The sequence below is a fragment of the Solea solea genome, chromosome 1, assembly GCF_958295425.1.
Source record: "Solea solea chromosome 1, fSolSol10.1, whole genome shotgun sequence".
NCBI lineage: Eukaryota > Metazoa > Chordata > Actinopteri > Pleuronectiformes > Soleidae > Solea > Solea solea.
Window position 1 is genome coordinate 19,942,209 of NC_081134.1, and position 18,612 is coordinate 19,960,820.

The 18,612-nt window shown below is 41.7% G+C and overlaps 1 protein-coding gene across 1 annotated transcript in view; it reads right to left on the minus strand.

Moving 5' to 3' along the window:
• Window positions 1-9,630: 9,630 nt before the first annotated feature.
• Window positions 9,631-18,612, minus strand: part of LOC131440752 (cadherin-12-like) — a 43,505-nt gene continuing 34,523 nt past the window's right edge. Inside the window, exon 12 of the mRNA XM_058614661.1 lies at window positions 9,631-10,498. Within this exon, the coding sequence (XP_058470644.1) occupies window positions 9,888-10,498 (611 nt within the window). The 3' untranslated portion in view covers window positions 9,631-9,887. The remainder of the gene's footprint in view (window positions 10,499-18,612) is intronic.

Here is an 18,612-nt window from a genome sequence, read left to right on the forward strand (position 1 = left end):
ATGCACTGCAATATTAGGGCAAAGCACTATTTTTTTTTAGCTGTTGCTTAAACTGGCAGAGCACACTGTCACGGTAACTGGCCCGAGAGGAGTCCCAAGACGGGAAGAGAGGCTCACACATAAATAAATAAACAAAGCACGACATAAATAAATAAGTAAATGCCAACAGCAGTGTCAGGACATGCTCTGAGAGACAGTGTTGCCGAGGACAGAGGCAGCAACACAATCTCATTTCCTAATTTCCAATAAACACACTCTGAGTCACAGATTAGGTGGTGTAGACACACACTCTGTAAACAACCCCCCTCCATGTTTTTGCACAGTTTCACACCAGAATAAAAGTCACTTTCACATGCTGTACTAATGTTATGTTACTGTTTATCTGCATCTCTATAAATGATGATATTAAAAGTCTGTTTTTTTTCCACTTGCTGATTTTATCCTATAGGTGTAATAATATCAACTCTAAGATACACTTGGATTAAACCTGATGGAGTCAATGTTAGATAAAACACAGTTTTCCTGATGCAAATCGAACTGTTCAGGAATGCAGTTGTGTTGACGGACTGAATGTAATGCGTGTTATTCAGTTTTCATGTCCACAGTACATGCATATTTACTTTTATTTACACTGAACACGTCCCAAAAGGGACCAGAACTATAAAATACACACACATGGTTTGCACATAAATGCACATAATGCCTAACCTTACCCATCACAACTAAATGCCTAACCCTGACCCCAAAACCAGGTCTTAATTCTCCAAAAGTCTGTTAAAGTTGTATGGAGAATCCAAAATGTGCTCACAAAAATAGGTTTGTTTGACAATTGGTCCACACAGCCCGTTTAAGACAAGTACAGACACACACATGCACACACACACACACACACACACACAGGTTTCCATCACTTTCAAACATCTTGTAATTCACATTATGGGGACTAGATTGTTGTCCCCATAAGGAGGACAAGTCCACATAATGTTGTCCCCACAACTTAAGGAATACCAGGTACACACAAACACAGAAGCAAAAGATGCCTGTCAAGTTCAGGTTTGAAGGAAATATTGTGACCCATGTTGTAGACTATTGGGTTAGCTGGGAATATGAACGAATACTAATAATACTAAATAATGAGTCATGCAGCACAATGAACAGGCAAAAAAACATGAGAATTATTTACCTTTATGATTAGAGTCAAGGGTAAATCATAAGTTAACATGTCTTCTGTTGTTGTAAGGTGAAAATAAGCTTTGTCTTCAGCCTACAAAAGTTCAGTTCTTATGTCTTAGTGTTTTTAATCTATTGTACATGAACAAAAATCAATCAATAATTGTATTGTTTTGATTTGAAGGCTGGCTATTGTCTAGCTTGGGTGTAATGCACCGTGAGTTGTGTTAGTTTTAGTTCAGTGTCACTTCCTGTTTTATTTTGGTAGGGGGGTTTCCCTACTTCCTGTGAGCACCTTGTCTGCCTTGTTCTGTGTCTCGCCTGATTCCCTGATTGTTTTCACCTGGTGCTCCTTACCCTCACTCCCTATACAGTATATACTATATATATATACACTTCTCCCACGTTCTGTTGCCAGTGCGTCTTACGTGTGTTGTCAGTGTCCGTTCCACTAAAGGGTTTGAACCAAGTTCCGAGTTCTTTTGTTGTGTTAGTCCCGCTTATGTTTTTGTTTGTTCCTCAGTTATTTAAAGTCAAGTTTAGCTTAGCGTTTAGCCTTTTTCTGAGCTCTTCCAGCTCCCCCTTATGTTTTCTGGTTAAAGGAGGCAATAAAGCTCTTTAAAACCCTTCTCCTGTTTCTGGCCTCGCGCATTTGGGTCCAAGCCTTGTGAGAGTTCGTAACATTCTTCTTCTTCTTCTTCACAGACTCTTTTAAAGCCAGTGCCCACTACATGGCCACTGTGAGCCACTGCAGTGGTTCTGACCTCTGCAAGTTTTCATTTCACCTCAAATATGCCCTCACTGTGATGAGACTCCAGCGCCGGCTTCACATCCCTTTACACATGAACACTGCAGGGTCAGAATAACCCAGATTCTGACAGGATCAATTCACAATGAAGGTGAGAATTTTAACTTAAAAAAAGATGGAAGATGTGTGGCGACCAGAGGCAGGAGAGTAATGAAGAAAAAAGACGATTGGAAGAAGGACGTTCCCCACGGAGAGAAAGAGAGAGAGAGCAGCGGCTGGTAAACGTGTGAAGGATGAGTGAGATATGAGAGATAAGGAGCAGTGGGAGTGGGAGTGATTACAGGCAAATGGACAGTGGTGTGTGTGTGTGTGTGTGTGTGTGTGTAAGATAGTGGGGGAACTACTGGTCCAGATGCCTTTCTGTACTTATAATGGCTATCAATGCTGATTGCATCTAGATGGCAGTCTGAAGATCATCATTGTTTAACTTGCTTAAAAAGGTGATTAACCCCAATCCCATTTCCAGTGGTTACTCTGCCCTGGAGTTTTCATCTCTGCATCACAAATGTGCCAGAAATGAAATGTGTTGGAGGAAGAAGGCGAAAACAAGGACAACATGGAGCTCAGTGAATATTCCACTTTTGTCCTTTGATCAAACTCAACACTAGGTGTTAATTGATGCAATTTCAAGGTGCAAAATAAATGAAGTAAGGCTGGAATATGAATAAACACCTTTTGGTTGCACCAGAAACAATGCTGGGATTCGCAATGCTGGGAAAAATGAAGCAGGCAAAAAAGAAATATTCTGTTCACCTGCAGGTCTTGTTTTTCCTGAGACTCATCTGACGGGTCAAAAAAGCCAGGAATAAACTGTGGCCTTGTTCTTTAAATCAAGTAAAATATGCAAAATGAAATGCTATGCTTTGTGTCTACACAGTTAAACATACAGTATTTACATCTTTTTATTTGAAAGTATTTGAAATTGATAACTCAGGATTGTGTGATAAAGGACATTTTTGTGTAAATGCAGATACAGACCGTTCCTCCCCTGCCTCCCAAAATGACCACTTCTTTCAACCTTTGCACTTTCTTTCTTTTAGGAGCCTTAATTCATTCTTTTTTTTCCCCTTTAGAAGCCAGGTGATGCTCTGTGGTTCAACATTTTACAGTAATTAGTAAACTGGAAATCAAGTCTAAAATGGGTGGAATTGGTTGTTTTTCTGCAAGACAATAATCACGATTATTGCAAAAGGTTTCAAGGTTCAATTACCCTGCTGAATAATAATGTCTGTTGTTATATCACAGAAAGGAATAAAAGGCATTCGTCTCACTCATGCATGTGCGTCACAAATGTCAACAGGGTTTTTTTAGAAGAAGGTCAAAACAGATATTTACCAACCTTTTTTAAAAAGAAGAATAAGAAGCTTTACTTTCTCAGCTAATATTTTACTCCAACCATTGGTTAATGATTATTCCATTATTTAGCTCGAAACTCATTTAAATTCAGTTGCTCCGTTCACGTTCGACACGTTACACAACACCTGAGCAACTTCTATGCCTCTGGGTGTCAATTAATATTGCATATATTATTTATCCATATGTGCATAATGAATCCAGTCACAATTAAAAATTAACACAATTAACACAACACAGTCAATTAACATATGTGTCTTACTTTCTAAAGGGACTACGAATTAATAAAAAAAACAATTATGCAGTGAAAATTTATTTATTGGTGATATAATTGCTGATGACAGTGTTAACTGGTTGTGCCATCTGTTGAAAAAGACTCTCAGAATTGTATCACTTTTCCAAATAACATCTCAATACCTTTTAAAAATGTAAATTAAAAGGCAAAATACGTCTTTTTTGATGTTTGCTTCCTCCCACATCGCTCCCCTCTCTTTCTCCCTCTGGCATTATCATCTTTGTATGGATGTCCTACATTTGCCTCCTCCATTGTTCATCGGCCCATATTCCTCATGGCCTTACCTCTTTACACTTTAAAAAGCTCTCCATCTCTGTGCGATAAAACACACCACAACACACACACACACACACACACACACACATACATACACTCTGGCGTGCTTCTTCTGCTTTGCTACAAACACACGTGTCTGTTCCTGTACTTCCTATCCACGTGCAGTTGTGAAACAGACTTGCAGATTTTTTGCTCCAGTGATGGAAAAGTAACCCACATGCAAACCGACGGGGTGAGCGAAGACAGGAAAACAGCATGAAAGGAGAGGAGGGGAAGGGAAGGAATGAAGATACAGCATGGGCGCAGCTGCGTATGCAGTCATGCTTCTTCAATGAAGAGCGTGTACCCAGGAACAGCAGCAGTGTTAGCGAGGGCCTTCAGTCACCTAGCATCAAGTGGTTTGTCCTAATTTGAGCAGGCACAGTGCAGCTGAAAGGAAAAGGCTGCCACAGGAAAAAAAAAAGACTTCTTTTCTTTCCCCCTAGTCCTCTGCTGGACCCCAGTCTGATCTCCTGATAAGTGTTCAATAAAAGCAGGAGAGGAAACAGAGGCAGCTGATTGTCCAGCAATCACTGAGGTAGAGGACTCCCCTACCTTCCTAATGCCACCGTGTGGAAGAAGCCACTGAGTTGCTTCAGGGACCTGTTCAAAACCTGGGTGCCACAGAGATGATCGGCATAAAGAATCCTTGAATCCTTGAATCATTAATTACCACATTTGACAAACATGTCAAAAACAACTGAGATAAGAAACAGACAAGAAACATGATGAAAAACAAACCTAGTGTAAGTACACAATATACTGTAAGTGAGCACAAAGTAATCACATCAGGGAGGGACTGAGGTGAGACGCATGTGGGCAGGGAGGACAGCAAGTCACAAAATAAGAACACATCCAATGAAATAAAGTGTAAAATAAAGCAACGAAGAAATCTATATAGTGAGACCAATTCCAGCCCAACTGAAATTAGTGTGAGTCTAAAAGCTTACCAAAAAAAAAAGCAGATCATGACATCACTCCACAGGGACTTAAGCTGATTAAATAAAATACAAAGCTTCAACTGAACTCAGAAAGCATGTTTTTAATATTTGTTTTGTTTTGGATACAAAGTAAATCACAGCTGATGACAGAGAATATATCAGCAACTTTACACATTTTCCCCATTTGAATGAACTCAATCTGAAGGAAATCCTGTGGTGGAAAAGCCTTTGACGCCTCTGGGAAAAAACTTGAGTCTTTAGTCCCTTTTGAAGACAGTGGGCGAGAATATGGAGAAATTCATCACACGCCTGAGCGAGATTTTTTTCCACCAGATTTGATGACGTTGCCATTTTCCCTGATCGTACATGACCCATTCACCAGCAGCACGCGCACAGAGTTCTCTGCTAACATGAGGACGGTGGACGAAGCAGAGAACAGGTGCTGTCCATGGTGCTGAACGCTTTATTACTCAGCGACACTGAAAAATGACCACGCTCAGGTCAACGTGTGCATAGAATTTGCATTCTCATCGATGAACACATGTGACAAACTGATGGAAATGAAATCAAACTTGTCTCTGGGGGACGGTGACTAACTGCTGTTACGCTCAATCATAAGGAGCTGGTGTCAGACAGGAAATGTAGCCAAATGTTATAAAGTATTTCTGTTCAAGAGACTGGTGTCGTCTTCACTAAAACTCAGCTAAAAGCTCGGGGCGATCAAGCCTTTTCTAGCTGCCCCCGAGTTATGGAACAGTTTACCCCTTCCAATTAAATGTTCCACCACTGTTAAAGATTTTAACAACCCACCTCTTCTCTTCTCTTCTGCCTTCACGTTAAAGTTAACTTGACTTGGTGGTGATAAAGTTGATGATGATGATTATGATATATATTATTTGCAAGTATGATGAAGCCAAATGGAGCAAAAACCAAGCAAAGAGTTAGACATTCTCTGGCAGCTAGGCTGAATTATGTCCCAGCCAGCCAGTCAATGTGGACCCCAACAAGGGTTTACATGGTGGCCCCTTGTATGTTTGCCCACATCTGGGGCCCATGTTACTGAAACCATATGGGACCACATATGGGATAACATGCCCACTTAGTACCTAAGTAGACTGGAAAGTGGGCGTGATCTTAAAGTGGGCAAACACGATTGGGGCCACCATGGAACTCATTGATAAACCCATTTGTGAGCCTTATTGTCAAGCCAAATATAACCCACTTTACATTAGATGTGCATTTTTGTGACTGAAGAGATGAGAATACCGTGTAGGAATTTTCTCATTCCAGAAGATGCCAGTGATGCAACAGCATGGAATGCAAGCTGCCATTTAAGCCCATTGAAGAAGAAGACAACAGTAAAATATTTAAAGAATATTAGAGATTAAAGAAAGAGGATTCAAGACAATTACATCTAAGGGCAAACAGTACAATATGTTTAAATGTTGAAATGATGATGATAAATAAAAAAAAACTACAACACTTTAAATGCTTATAAATGTCATTGTAATAAGTCAATTTACAGTGAGTGTAAAGAAAATGTTGCCTGTTCTCCTGCTTTGGCAACGCATGCATTTGTTTCCTCACCAGAGGGATTCATTATTATTTATAAATAGTATAATGTAATTAAACACATTTCTCATGTGACCCTTTTGTCTTTGCTGTGTGTAGTTTGGTTTGACCTAGTCGTATCTCACCTCCTGTGTCAGCGACTCCTCAGAGAGTTACTGAACACTGCTGTTCTTCGAGCATTCTGTATATTCTCTCGCAGTTATATGCCATTTTTGTGCAGCAGACCTCGGCAGCAGCTAATCAGCCCATGTATGAAATCTGCTCAATAAGCTAAATACAAACCGCTTGGGAAAAGTCAAAGGAAAAAGTCCGATACACCTGATGTGCCAGTTTCCCATTGAACCCCAGCACCTTCTCAATTCCATGCGTTGGCAACGCTGCAGTGGTTTTGCTCCATCTTCCACCTTTTCATCAAATCCCAGCCGTGTGCGCCGGGCTCCATCTACTCCTCAATTAAGTCAGCTGGGAAATGGAGCTCACCATTTTCAATATCAATCCCAAGGCATTTCACATCCCATATATCAATCCTTTTTTCCCCTCAACGCGGGCATGTTCTGATTGGAATAATCATACTGTGCCCATAATTTACCTTACAAATCAAAATGAGCTCAGGAGCGAATTGACGCCATCCTGCCAAGCCCACTGTTATCCATTGTCACAGCTGAGATCAAGGCTTGATAAAGTGAAGGTCATCCCGACTGTCTGAGGCTATCAGTTACGCCGTAGCAATCAACAAAATCTATTTTCCATCACAGTGGCTGCAGGAGGGAAGATGGATTCTATGCACATAGACAGATATTGATTTGGCAATTTCCAAGGGACAAACAAAATGGTCTCCCAACTGTTTAAATGTTTTTACTTGCCTTAGAGTGATTCCCGGGCCCCAGTGGGAGTTTCATACATTCTTTAATCAGAAGAAAACTCTGTGAGACGGGCTTCTTTTTCTGTTTGTTTGTTTGTTTGTTTGACATCACCACTTGATGCGAGATCACAGAGTGAAAGGTGAAGAATTTGTGTGACACAAAATGTATTTCTGGAATAACTTTTCAAGCTGTTTAAATGAGAGTGCGAGGGCCAGTCAGTCGCCACAGAGCAAGGTCCCAGACGTTCACTCACATACAAAACTGGTCATCAAATCAATAAAGTCACAAAAATAGCTCGTCTTAGGTGTTGTGTAAGATTTACATTCCACTCAGGTACAAATCATTTTCGATGAAAACAAAAACAAAATACCTAGCGTGATGATGCCAGGGAGCAGCATGGGATACTGAGCACACTTAACTAAATTATCTAAACTTGACCAAAGGCTTGTACGTACTCTGAAAGAACAGAGTCTTGAGGTGGCAAGAACAAGAACAAAGTTACCACTGAGCTACCGTCGCTCCGTGGTAGAGCGAGTCCTCTTTCTGTGGGTTTGATTCCCGGCTCCGCGAGCCTACATGCCTTCATTTCTTAAAGGGAGATTTCAGGCTTCCGAGACATAGGTCACTACAACCAACACGAGAGAGGTCGTTGTTGCAGTTCCTCTGTGAGACGAACATCAAACTGGCAAGACTGGAGAGAAAGACCGAGGCTTTAAGTGTGCAGGAGACGGTGGCAATCAGTGGTGATCAGGAACAGGTGTGCACACACACACACACACACACACACACACACAGACCATAGGGACACTTAATTGCTAACAGGATCAGGTGTGAACATGAAAGCCATTACCAGGATGTAAATCAAAGGTGTTGTAAATGTGAAATGGACTGAGCTCAGCTTTAATGGGAAAAGTGTGGTGATAATGGCTCTGTTCACTTCCACTGAGTGAGTGATCAGCCTGCACTACTGTCAACATCCATTATGCACTAATCCACCTGTGTGTGTGTGTGTGTGTTCTTCTATTTGTGGCTTTGTGACATTTTGGCTGGTCCTCACATCTTTAAAGGACTTTTGGGGGGGTTAAGATCTGGTTTGGTTTTGTTAGGGTTAGGGTTAGATTTGGGGGTGCATTCACCTGTTCACCAACAATAACAGACCACAGAGAGAGCTTATGCTAAGCTGTTTGCTAACCTTCCACCAATCAGACTGAACCCTTGTCTTTATAAACTCTGTATTACCAACAAGGTTGGTCAGACTACAACTGCTGTATGGACACTTTCTGCTTGTTATCATTTGTCAGTCCTGAACACAACCCTGTGTTTATATATTATTTTGTACATGCACGCCTTTGAACACCTTTGAGCGAGGTTTTATCAGTTCACATGGTAACGGTGTAGGCTAATAGCAATTTCATTTGCTGCTCTTTTTAAAATGTCCATTCCATTCTGCTGATTTACCATGAGTGACCTCGACACTCGTGTTGAAATTTCGATCAAAATAATCACTGACTGTCTATAGGCAGAGTACACGCTAGAGTCATATGGAGACAAACAACCATTCAACCACTCACTCTCACTCCTACGGTCAATTTAGTGTCCAATTTACCTAATCCCCATATTGCATGTGAGAGAAGCGGGGTCTTCTTGCTGGAAAGGCAAGAGTGCTCACCACTACACCAACCGTGTGGCCCTGCATGGTAACAGTGTAATAGCAATTTCATTTGCTGCTATTTTTAAAATCCCATCCTGCTGATATACCATGAGTGACCTTGACACATTAAAATTCCAGGAACGAAGAAATAACGGACAACAGTGCAACAGCTCGGCAGGCGGCCTTGCATCTCTTTATCTATAGCTACTATTTGTGGCTCCGCAGTTATTTCTTCGTTTGAAAAAATAACAACATTCCCGTAGACCACATCAAAGTCTATCTTGTCTAAAAATCTTGTCCAAAACTGGTGGAACAACTGGTGCATAGTTAATGCATCAATGTGACAGAGCTACAATTCTCCTCTCACTCAAACTGAAGTCATTTCCTCTGACTGATGTTTTTTCACATGCCCATATATTTTGGGGCTTTTAATGGCTATTAAAAATTGTGTAATAGCCACTCTGTGTTTTGTAGCTTTCTCTGGCGGCTGACACTTCAAAAGTGTTTCCTAGAGAAAAAAACAGAAGTATCTTACGTACTATTTAAGATGTTAGGCACTCAACCAACGAGGTGTATCGACCAGTCACAGTCCTGGTCCGATCGCCGTCAGTAAATGATTAGATGAAACTTGACGGATGGATATTGAAATCAAAGCAGAGACATTTTTTTTATTAAGTATCATGGATCAAAAGACATGTAAACATATACAGTACCTCAGGCACTTTGAGGAGCTATCAAGTTTACCTTTTCATGCAGCTGTCGCTAGATTCTCTGCTCTCTAGCCAACTGGCACTGCCATCAACACTACCTCACATGGACTGTTTTCTAAAAATCGTCCTCCCGTCATTCTATACAGTGCCCGTCACAGTAAAAAAAACACAAAACGTCTGAAAAACAGAAGCTACTTCCCAAATGTCTCTCAGCTCTCCTTAGACAGAGGAGACGGCTGTCTGTCCAGGATGTTAGCTAGTGTTTTAAACGGCTGTCCCCAGTCACCGAGGGAAGGTAAATCCCCTGAACTGTCAATTACCAATGATTCCTCTATGGAGCTGAGCGAGCCAGCCATGGAGCCGTCACCTTCGTAGGCGTAGGTTACTAGGGAGTCAAAGGGCGGAGCGGCGTGTCCTTTCTGACTCTCCTCCAGCCGGTGTTTGATGAACTCCTTGATCATTTCGCTGTCGCCCTCAGTCACTCTGCCACGGGACGAGAGCGGGGCCTTTTTCTTCACCGCGACGATAGCGCTGGCCATTTGACGATGGACGCCAGGTGATCTGACGTCGTCGCAGCGGCTGGCGAGATGCAGCAGAACGCCGTCGCCGTAGCTGCTGTCCTTTTTGGAGGTGCTGCTATGGGCGCTGGCGCGCTGTGTGTGCGTGCTGCGCAGGGTGCCCATGTCGAAGGCGTGAGTGTCCGCCTCGCCGCCGCCCTCGTCGTCGTAATGAATCACGTTGTCGCGTATGTCCTCCTTCGATGTCATCAGAGTCTCCTTCTCTTTGCGGCGCCTCTGGCTCATGTACAATCCAGCCATAACTGCACAAGCAAAGAGAAGGAAGTGATCGGTTAGTTGTGCACGGAGTTCAAACGCTTCACGATTCACGAGTGAAAAACTTTCCCCAAACTGCTCCAGCATGTATTTCGCGAGGTGATGGATCACAGTTAAAGTTTCCTGATGGCAGGATCTAATGGGGTTACGCTTCACTCCCAGGTCAGACCCAGAGTAATTTGCTCTGCTCTCAGTTGGAGTCTACATGCGAGGGATACAAACTGCCAAAACTGAGCACAAGTAGCTTTGAAGATAACGAGAAGAAGGAGCCCCGCTGCTCCCGCAAATCTCACAAGACGTCTTGTGGGCACAAAACATCGATTACGCTCGAACGCATGTCCTTGACTTCTCTCTAAACTTCTACCGTGTTTATTTATCCATCAAAAGCAAATCCTCCTACTTTCTGACATTGACACACTGCCCTAGAAATAATGTAAATGGCTGCTCTGTGGGATGCAGAACTCATCGATTACCTGATGCCTCAGCAATCTGTGTAGCCGTCCTCTCTCTCCACGTAGCAACGTTGCGCAACAACCCAAGCTTGCCAACTGATACAGTGGTGCAGATAGTGGAGCTTTTTCCAAGAGCTTTGTTGTTGTTGTTGTTATTTTATGTACTAGGTTAAAACTCCTGAGATTTCAAGGTGGTCCTTGAACATTTAATGTGATGTTTGTGCGATGGTCTCTATCGCTGTACATGAATGCCTCTTGTACAATTCGGACCAATTTTATTTCATACCTTTGTGTCAATTACTAAAAAGGTCATCCACTCAGTTTTTCTCCTCAGCTCAGATTTCTGGCTGGTGTCTCAATTGAAATCACAGTGACTAAAACATGGTCTACAGGATCCTGTGAGAACGTGAGTAGACTCAAAGTCTATTTTCTCCTCTTTTGTCTACTGTATGCTGCGGATATTTGAACCAACAAGTACAGCAAGTAGTTTAGGTCCAACAAGACCTTCAGCTTAAGCAACCATACGGGTAATTTAGATCTACTCAAAATAATCTCACTTCAATTAACAGATCATAATGAAGCTATGGTAGGACATACTCAACTAAGCCTTTTCTTCTCTGTTTTTTTGTGTTCAAAGACACTCAACCATTGTAAAAACCACAATGTAATCTAGTCACTTTGCAGTTAATAGATGGCTAACAAGCACCGGCTGTGACATGGACATCACCACCCTCTTTTTAATCCACCTTAAAATGCATCCACAACAGGTTTGACATGCAACGGGAAAAGAGAACAGCAGAGAAGAAATAATAATAATAATAATTATAATAAAAGTAATAATAGCAGCTCTAATCAAGGTGCTGCTGCCTTTCGTCAGTGCAAATAAATAAAACCCCGCTCCTCCAGTTTTGATCGGCAAATGTATTAGTCCACCGAGTGTCTTGCTTTCTGCAATGAAATCAATAGCAGCAGGGAAACAAACGAGCAAAGCTTTAAGCAAACAGTCGGTGAGTTTAAACTGAGGCTTCCTCTGTCTGCGTGGCTAATGTCAGCACTGCTGCTGCTGCTGCTGCTGAAAACACAGATGTGACATAAATCTTCCAGTTGATTATTAACACTAGATTTCTGCACTTACATTATGTGGGGGATATTTGATGAGGAGTTAAGACATGATTCCAACACAACTATAGTTTCACTATGGTATTTTACAAAGTAGTAGATGCTGTGCTTTTACCGTTATGTCATATCACGACAGCGTTCTAATGTCGTAGCTCAACTAAAAACAAGGATTTTTAAGGATTTTAGGGGCCCCATGATTAAAAAACTTGGTGCTAACAAATATCTTTTTTTAATTGTGGAATCTCAGATCCTGACAGGGTGCGACCTTGCTCAGCACTGATCTCAGCACTCTCCACACAGACTAAAACACTCCCAGTGTGATCTGGCAACAGTATTACACATTTTCCTCTGCAAATCTGTTTCACACTACCATTATATCCCATCTAAGCCTTAATTCTGCATGAACGTTAACACAGTGCTGCTTTTCTTGTCAGTAAAAAGGACTGTTACTGTGAATGTAATAGAGCAACAATCGAAAGGATTACGAGACATTTGACTGTTGGTTTATATCTACTGTATATATCCATCCATCCTCACAACAGATGCCTTATATTCGAAAGCCAATCGAGGCACATCATTGCCCAGAGAAAGAAAAACAACAACAACGTCCCTGGGGAAACTATGTGCTACAGAAACTAAACAAGGTCATAGGGCTGGGCTAATGGGGGCTGCTGTTATGCACTGGAGTATATTGATATTTCAGCATGTTCAGCTCTTTGGGAGACTAAATAGGAAAGTCTCTTGCGTCTGCTTTTTTTGGGGTGGGACATAGTGTCTGCTGCTGGAGGAAGAAGTAGTGGGATACAACAGTTCCAGAAGTGATAGCAGAGGCATTGCAGTGAGTCAGGGGGGATTTAAATGCAAGGACTCATAGTCTGCAATTTGCCGGTGGAAATATCCATCCCCTGGATGCCGCACGTTGTTTATCAGCTTCCCTTTTTATGATTTGGGAGAAAACCAATGTTATGACTGTTGTTGCGTCGCACTAGATAGTTTAGATGGAGGCATGAAATGAACACAGAATTACAACCCAGGAAAAACAAACAGTCAAATACACTGAAACTTGTGTGGAGCGGGAGAATAACACTGTGGCACAACACTGTGGACATGGATCAATTAAGTTTGGCAAGAAGAGAAGCGAAGACGACATGAGCTCCCAAATATTGCCAGTAAATGGGCGAGGGATCGAGGTAATGAGCACATCGAGGATGACTGGCAGGCAGCCATAGGGTTGATTAAATCTACTTTTACTTGCTATTGATTAAGGGAGACACAGTACACAAGTGTCCACAGACCACATACTGTATCACCGCTGTTATTTTGCACAAAATAAACTGCTCTCTTTCTCCTTTGTGTATTAAGGGACATATTTCTCACACCTGGGGGTGCAGGTTCATTTCAAGATTCTGGGACCACATTTCAAGGGAAACTAGTGATATTTTTTTAAAACAAAAGTTTCTAAAGATCCTCGGCTGCTGCCAAGATCTGGTTACAAACTTCTTGAAAAACTGGAAATTGGATTAAATGGTACAAAGAGATATTTACCACCTGACGTCAAGGAAAGGATGAGCTGCTCTAGCTTTTCTAGATTACCTTCCTCCCCATGTGAAAACTTCACTTTTCAGGGGTAATCCTTTTACAGAATGGAAGAACCCTCTCAGAACTTTCATGAGTGAAACTATGGATGGAATTGACAATTCTTTTCAAATGGAACTTCTCGGCATGGAATGAACAATCTTGATAAAGGTAACAATCTATTTGATTTTGTCTCTTTCAGAACACTTTTATGTGTTCATTTGTCATAATAAACAAAACTGACTTACGTTTCATGAGAAACTGTTATATTTTTTAAGCAGAAGATGGAGTATAATTGTCAGCCATCTGGATTCTATGATATGAGATTAACAAGCTGTTTAACATTACAACAGCTTGGCTCCTCACCCCCTCAGAGACGTCCTGTGTTCCACCTAACAGTACGGAAGAAACCGACGCTGCTTTATTCAGGCTTTTACGAGATTTAATCAGTGGCTGCGTTTGTTTTGTGGGGAGGAGGAGACTGCTGGGGGATAATTCAGTTCCAGGTAAAACTCTCCTGAACCGTGAACACTGAAGGAATCCTGAACAGGAGAAGCTGTCAACAATGATAGCAACAAGCCCCAAGATCCAACACAACAGCAATATCATCTTAATATTTGATCCAATATCGCTGATTATGAATGTCTGGCCATCCTGTGTGGCCTCACACCTTGTCCGGTGTACTTGGCCCACATCTGTATCATGAAAGAGTAAATATGACATGTGCTCTCTACGTTTATCCAAGCCTGCATCATCTATCAAGCTCCTGTATTGTGCTGATGGGGCATTTGCTGCAGCTTAAAGAGATTTTTCTTTTTCATTCAGAGCCTTGTGAAGGAGACACAGGAAAAAAGGGAGGGATAACACGCAGGAAATGGTGTGGAAAATACAGTGTTGTAACACGGATCAACAACTCAAGGCGCCTGTTCTCGTACTACTACTGCTCAGCCATCAGAGGTTTTCAATTAACGTGGAAACAGGCCTGGTTCTGTGTTTACACCAAACCTGATTAAAATCTGTTTTTATCATCAAATTACGTACAAAGATGAGTCACAGTCCGAATAACTTTAGCCACGGCGGATGGTGAAACGAAGTCGCTGAACCTCAGGTTTCCAGAAATCACACATGATTTGAGCTATTGTTACATTAAATGCTTTTGAGGAAACAAAAACACATCATTTTGTTATAACGGCCAGCCCTAAGCTACAACTTACAGTCCCGAAAGACCGCTCAAGAGTAGCTGTCTAATTACCCGTACACATCGCTTACTAACCCCCATTCAAAGCAGTATGCAGTATAACTGAGGATAACCCAGGACGCCGATCCTTTCCTCCACTCTCTGCTTCACCTGTCCATCACAGATCTGATGTGATGTCATTTCTGTTCAACAAAGTCAGAACTGAAGAAGCTCAAGCAAGGACGGACGACTTCAAATGACTGAGAAACTCCACAGACACGTTGTTCTGTCACATGACATCCACTAAAACATGTTTCTTTTTTAAAAAAAAAACTAACCCAGCTTTTCCATCTAAAAATGCCCATGTTTATCCTTGGACCTTGGACTGCTGAAAAAAAGCAGCAGCTACTTTAGAGAAGACTGCTAGAAGGTAGACCTACCAGAAACAAGACGATTCATGAGGATTGATTTGTTTACTTTTTTTAAGCTGTGTCAAAATTCTGACACACAACCAAAAGGTGAATGTATCTGACGTTTTCAGAGCTGCTGTGCTTCTGCACTGCCTGTCACATTCTTTTCAGTCATTTCTTAGTTTTACTCGTGTTTCAAAAGAGCTGCAGCATCGAGAAAAATGACGTGTAATTGCTTTAGTGTATAAATATCCAGAAACATTCGAAAACTAACCATTTTCCTAGCCCAGAGTTTCCCAATCCTGGTCCTCTGGGACTCCTGCCCTGCATGTTATAGATGTTTTCCCGCTCCGACACACCTGATTAAAATGAACCGCTCGTTATCAGGCTTCTGCAGAGCTTCTGCAGAGCTTGATGATGAGCTGGATCAGGTGTGTTGGAGCGGAGCAACATCTCAAACATGCAGGACCACGATTGGGAAACACTGTTCCCGCCATTTTCCGACTATGTCTAGATTAGTGATTCTGGACAGTTTCCAGTTTTGAGTTACCAGTCAAACAAAACAAGCTTGTAGGTATAGTGAGGAATTTCCACTCCTCAATATTCCACTAATGAACAATTAATCCGGTTGAATTAATCCCTGCTGCACATCCACACTTGGCTTTTTTTATTTACTGGGATGTTTCTTTGTATCTCTACCCAGTTGCTTGTTAATGTTATTTCTGGCGTATTTCTTCCCAGCTCGCTCGCTCACTCACTCACTCGTTGCTGTGCAGTTTCTGCCCTACAGGTAACAACAGCTAAAAGGAAGTTAATAAAACAGTAGGGGATGCCAAGTCAAAGACCATTCCCCAGAGAGGCCACACAGCTTTGTAAAACCTCTACCATTGTTCGGGTTTTCACCGGCACACATACAGTTGTGTTCAAAATAATAGCAGTGTGTTTTAAAAACGGGAATAAAGCACATTATAAATTATAAATACTTATAATAATTTTTATTTCGATGCATTGGAAACATTGCACATTATATTCTAAATCAAAACATGAAGAAAAATGTATCCATTTTTTGAACTACTTTACAGAAAATGAAGAAAAATGAATAATCACCCCGCAAGAATGAATAAGTGGTACAAAAATCCTTTTACAGAATGGAAGAACTCTCTCAGAACTTTCATGAGTAAAACTAGGGATGGAATTAACAATTCTTTTCAAATGCAACTTCTAGGCATATAATGAACAATCTTAATAAAGGTAACAATCTATTTGATTGTGTCTCTTTCAGAACAGTTTTATGTGTTCATTTGTCAGAATAAACAATAGCAGTGTATGCATTTTTCTTTACAAACTGAAGTATTTATTGTATAAACTGAAACATCTTTAGGATTTAGCATTCCTGTGAATCCCTTCACTAATATTTAGTTGTATAACCTCTGTTTCTGAGAACTGCTTCACATCTGTGTTGCATGGTGTCGACCAACTTCTTGCACCTGTGAACATGTATTCCAGCCCAGGGTGATTTGACCACATTCCACAATTCCTCTGCATTTCTTGGTTTTGCCTCAGAAATAGCATTTTTGATGTCACCCCACAAGTTCTCTATGGGATTAAGGTCCGGGGATTGGGCTGGCCACTCCATAACTTTAATTTCGTTTGTCTGGAACCAAGATGTTGCTCGCTTGCTGGTGTGTTTGGGGTCGTGGTCTTGTTGAAACACAACACCCATTTCAAGGGTATTTCCTCTTCAGCATAAGGCAACATGACCTCTTCAAGAAAAATGCATACACTGCTATTTTTTTGAACAGTCAATTATTCATTTTTCTTTATTTTCTGTAAAATAGTTAAAAATTGATACATTTTTCTTCATGTTTTGATTTAGAATATAATGTGCAGTGTCCCCAATGCATCGAAATAAAAAAATATTATAAGGATTTTGTGCTTTATTATTTAGTTTCATTCATTGCCTTTTCTATCTATTGAAGGCTTTAACATGTTAAGAGAGTAGCACTTAAAAAATTAACATGAAGCCAATGTTCTTTTATGTCTCTGGTTTTCTATAAAAGGGTCGTTTCGCCGTCGTGATTTGTGTGAAAAAATGTCTCTCTCTGTCGAGCAGGAGGAAGGAGTAGATGTTATGTGCTAGCAGCGATTAGCCTGCCCTCCCGTCCCCTTTCTTTATGTCCTCTTTCAGTTTCCCTTCCTCTCCACAGAGGACACCAATAAAGAAGGCACAAAGCCCTCAGGAGGCTACGATTCTTCACTGACACGGCATCAGTCAGTCCACACACACGCATGTGCACGCACACACACACACACACACACACACACGTGCACGCCCGGGTAAAGAGAGATGTGGGGCCAGGATAAAGAGCTGCTTTCACACTCGCACGCTTTCATTTCTGCTTCCTGTGTAATGCAGCTCTCTCTCCCTCACAGACACACACACACACACACACACACGTGGACAGGTGTATGTAGGTTAACTCCCTGCGACAGACTCACAAATAACACAATGGAAGGAGGTACATTTTAAGGAAATGAGGAATCAGACTCACTTAAAAAAAACAACAACAAAAAAGGCTTGCAATAATTAGAAGTGTGTCACGGGCTGATGGCTCCCTCTAGTGTTACGGCATGTGAACGCGCATATTCCTCTGTATGTAGGCCAAATATAATCACCCACAGTAAGAATTCACTCATTCACACTGGTGAGTCCATGTTCATCCAAGGCGCTGTCTGAATAGCAAACTCATAGCCAAAATAAACTCTACAAACCGTATTAATCATACAGTATTTAAATGAAGAGGTGTAGACAATTTTACAGTTGTTTTTGTCAGTCAGTCAGTCATCATCTACCGCTTTATCCTCCGCCAGAGGGTCGCGGGGGGTGCTGTGCCAATCTCAGCTACACCGGGCGATAGGCGGGGTACACCCTGGACAGTTCGCCAGTCCATCGCAGGGCCACACACAGATAGAGACAAACAACCATTCACTCTCACACTCACTCCTATGGTCAATTTAGAGTGTTCAATTTACCTATCCCCACATTGCATGTTTTTGGACTGTGGGAGGAAGCCGGAGAACCCGGAGAGAACCCACGCACACACGGGGAGAACATGCAAACTCCATGCAGAAAGGCCCTTGTTCCAACCGGGGCTCGAACCCGGGTCTTCTCGCTGCAAGGCGAGAGTGCTAACCACTACACCACCGTGTGGCCCCAGTTGTTTTTGTGTTTAAAAGAAAAAAACACGTCAGGTTTATAAAGTGGTCACAAAAACTCCCCATTATTGGCAACAGCAGTCATTTTCTGATCTTTTTGGGCCATGTGGGGCAGAGAAAGTCCAAAAAGTACTTATCTGAGGGTCAGTGTT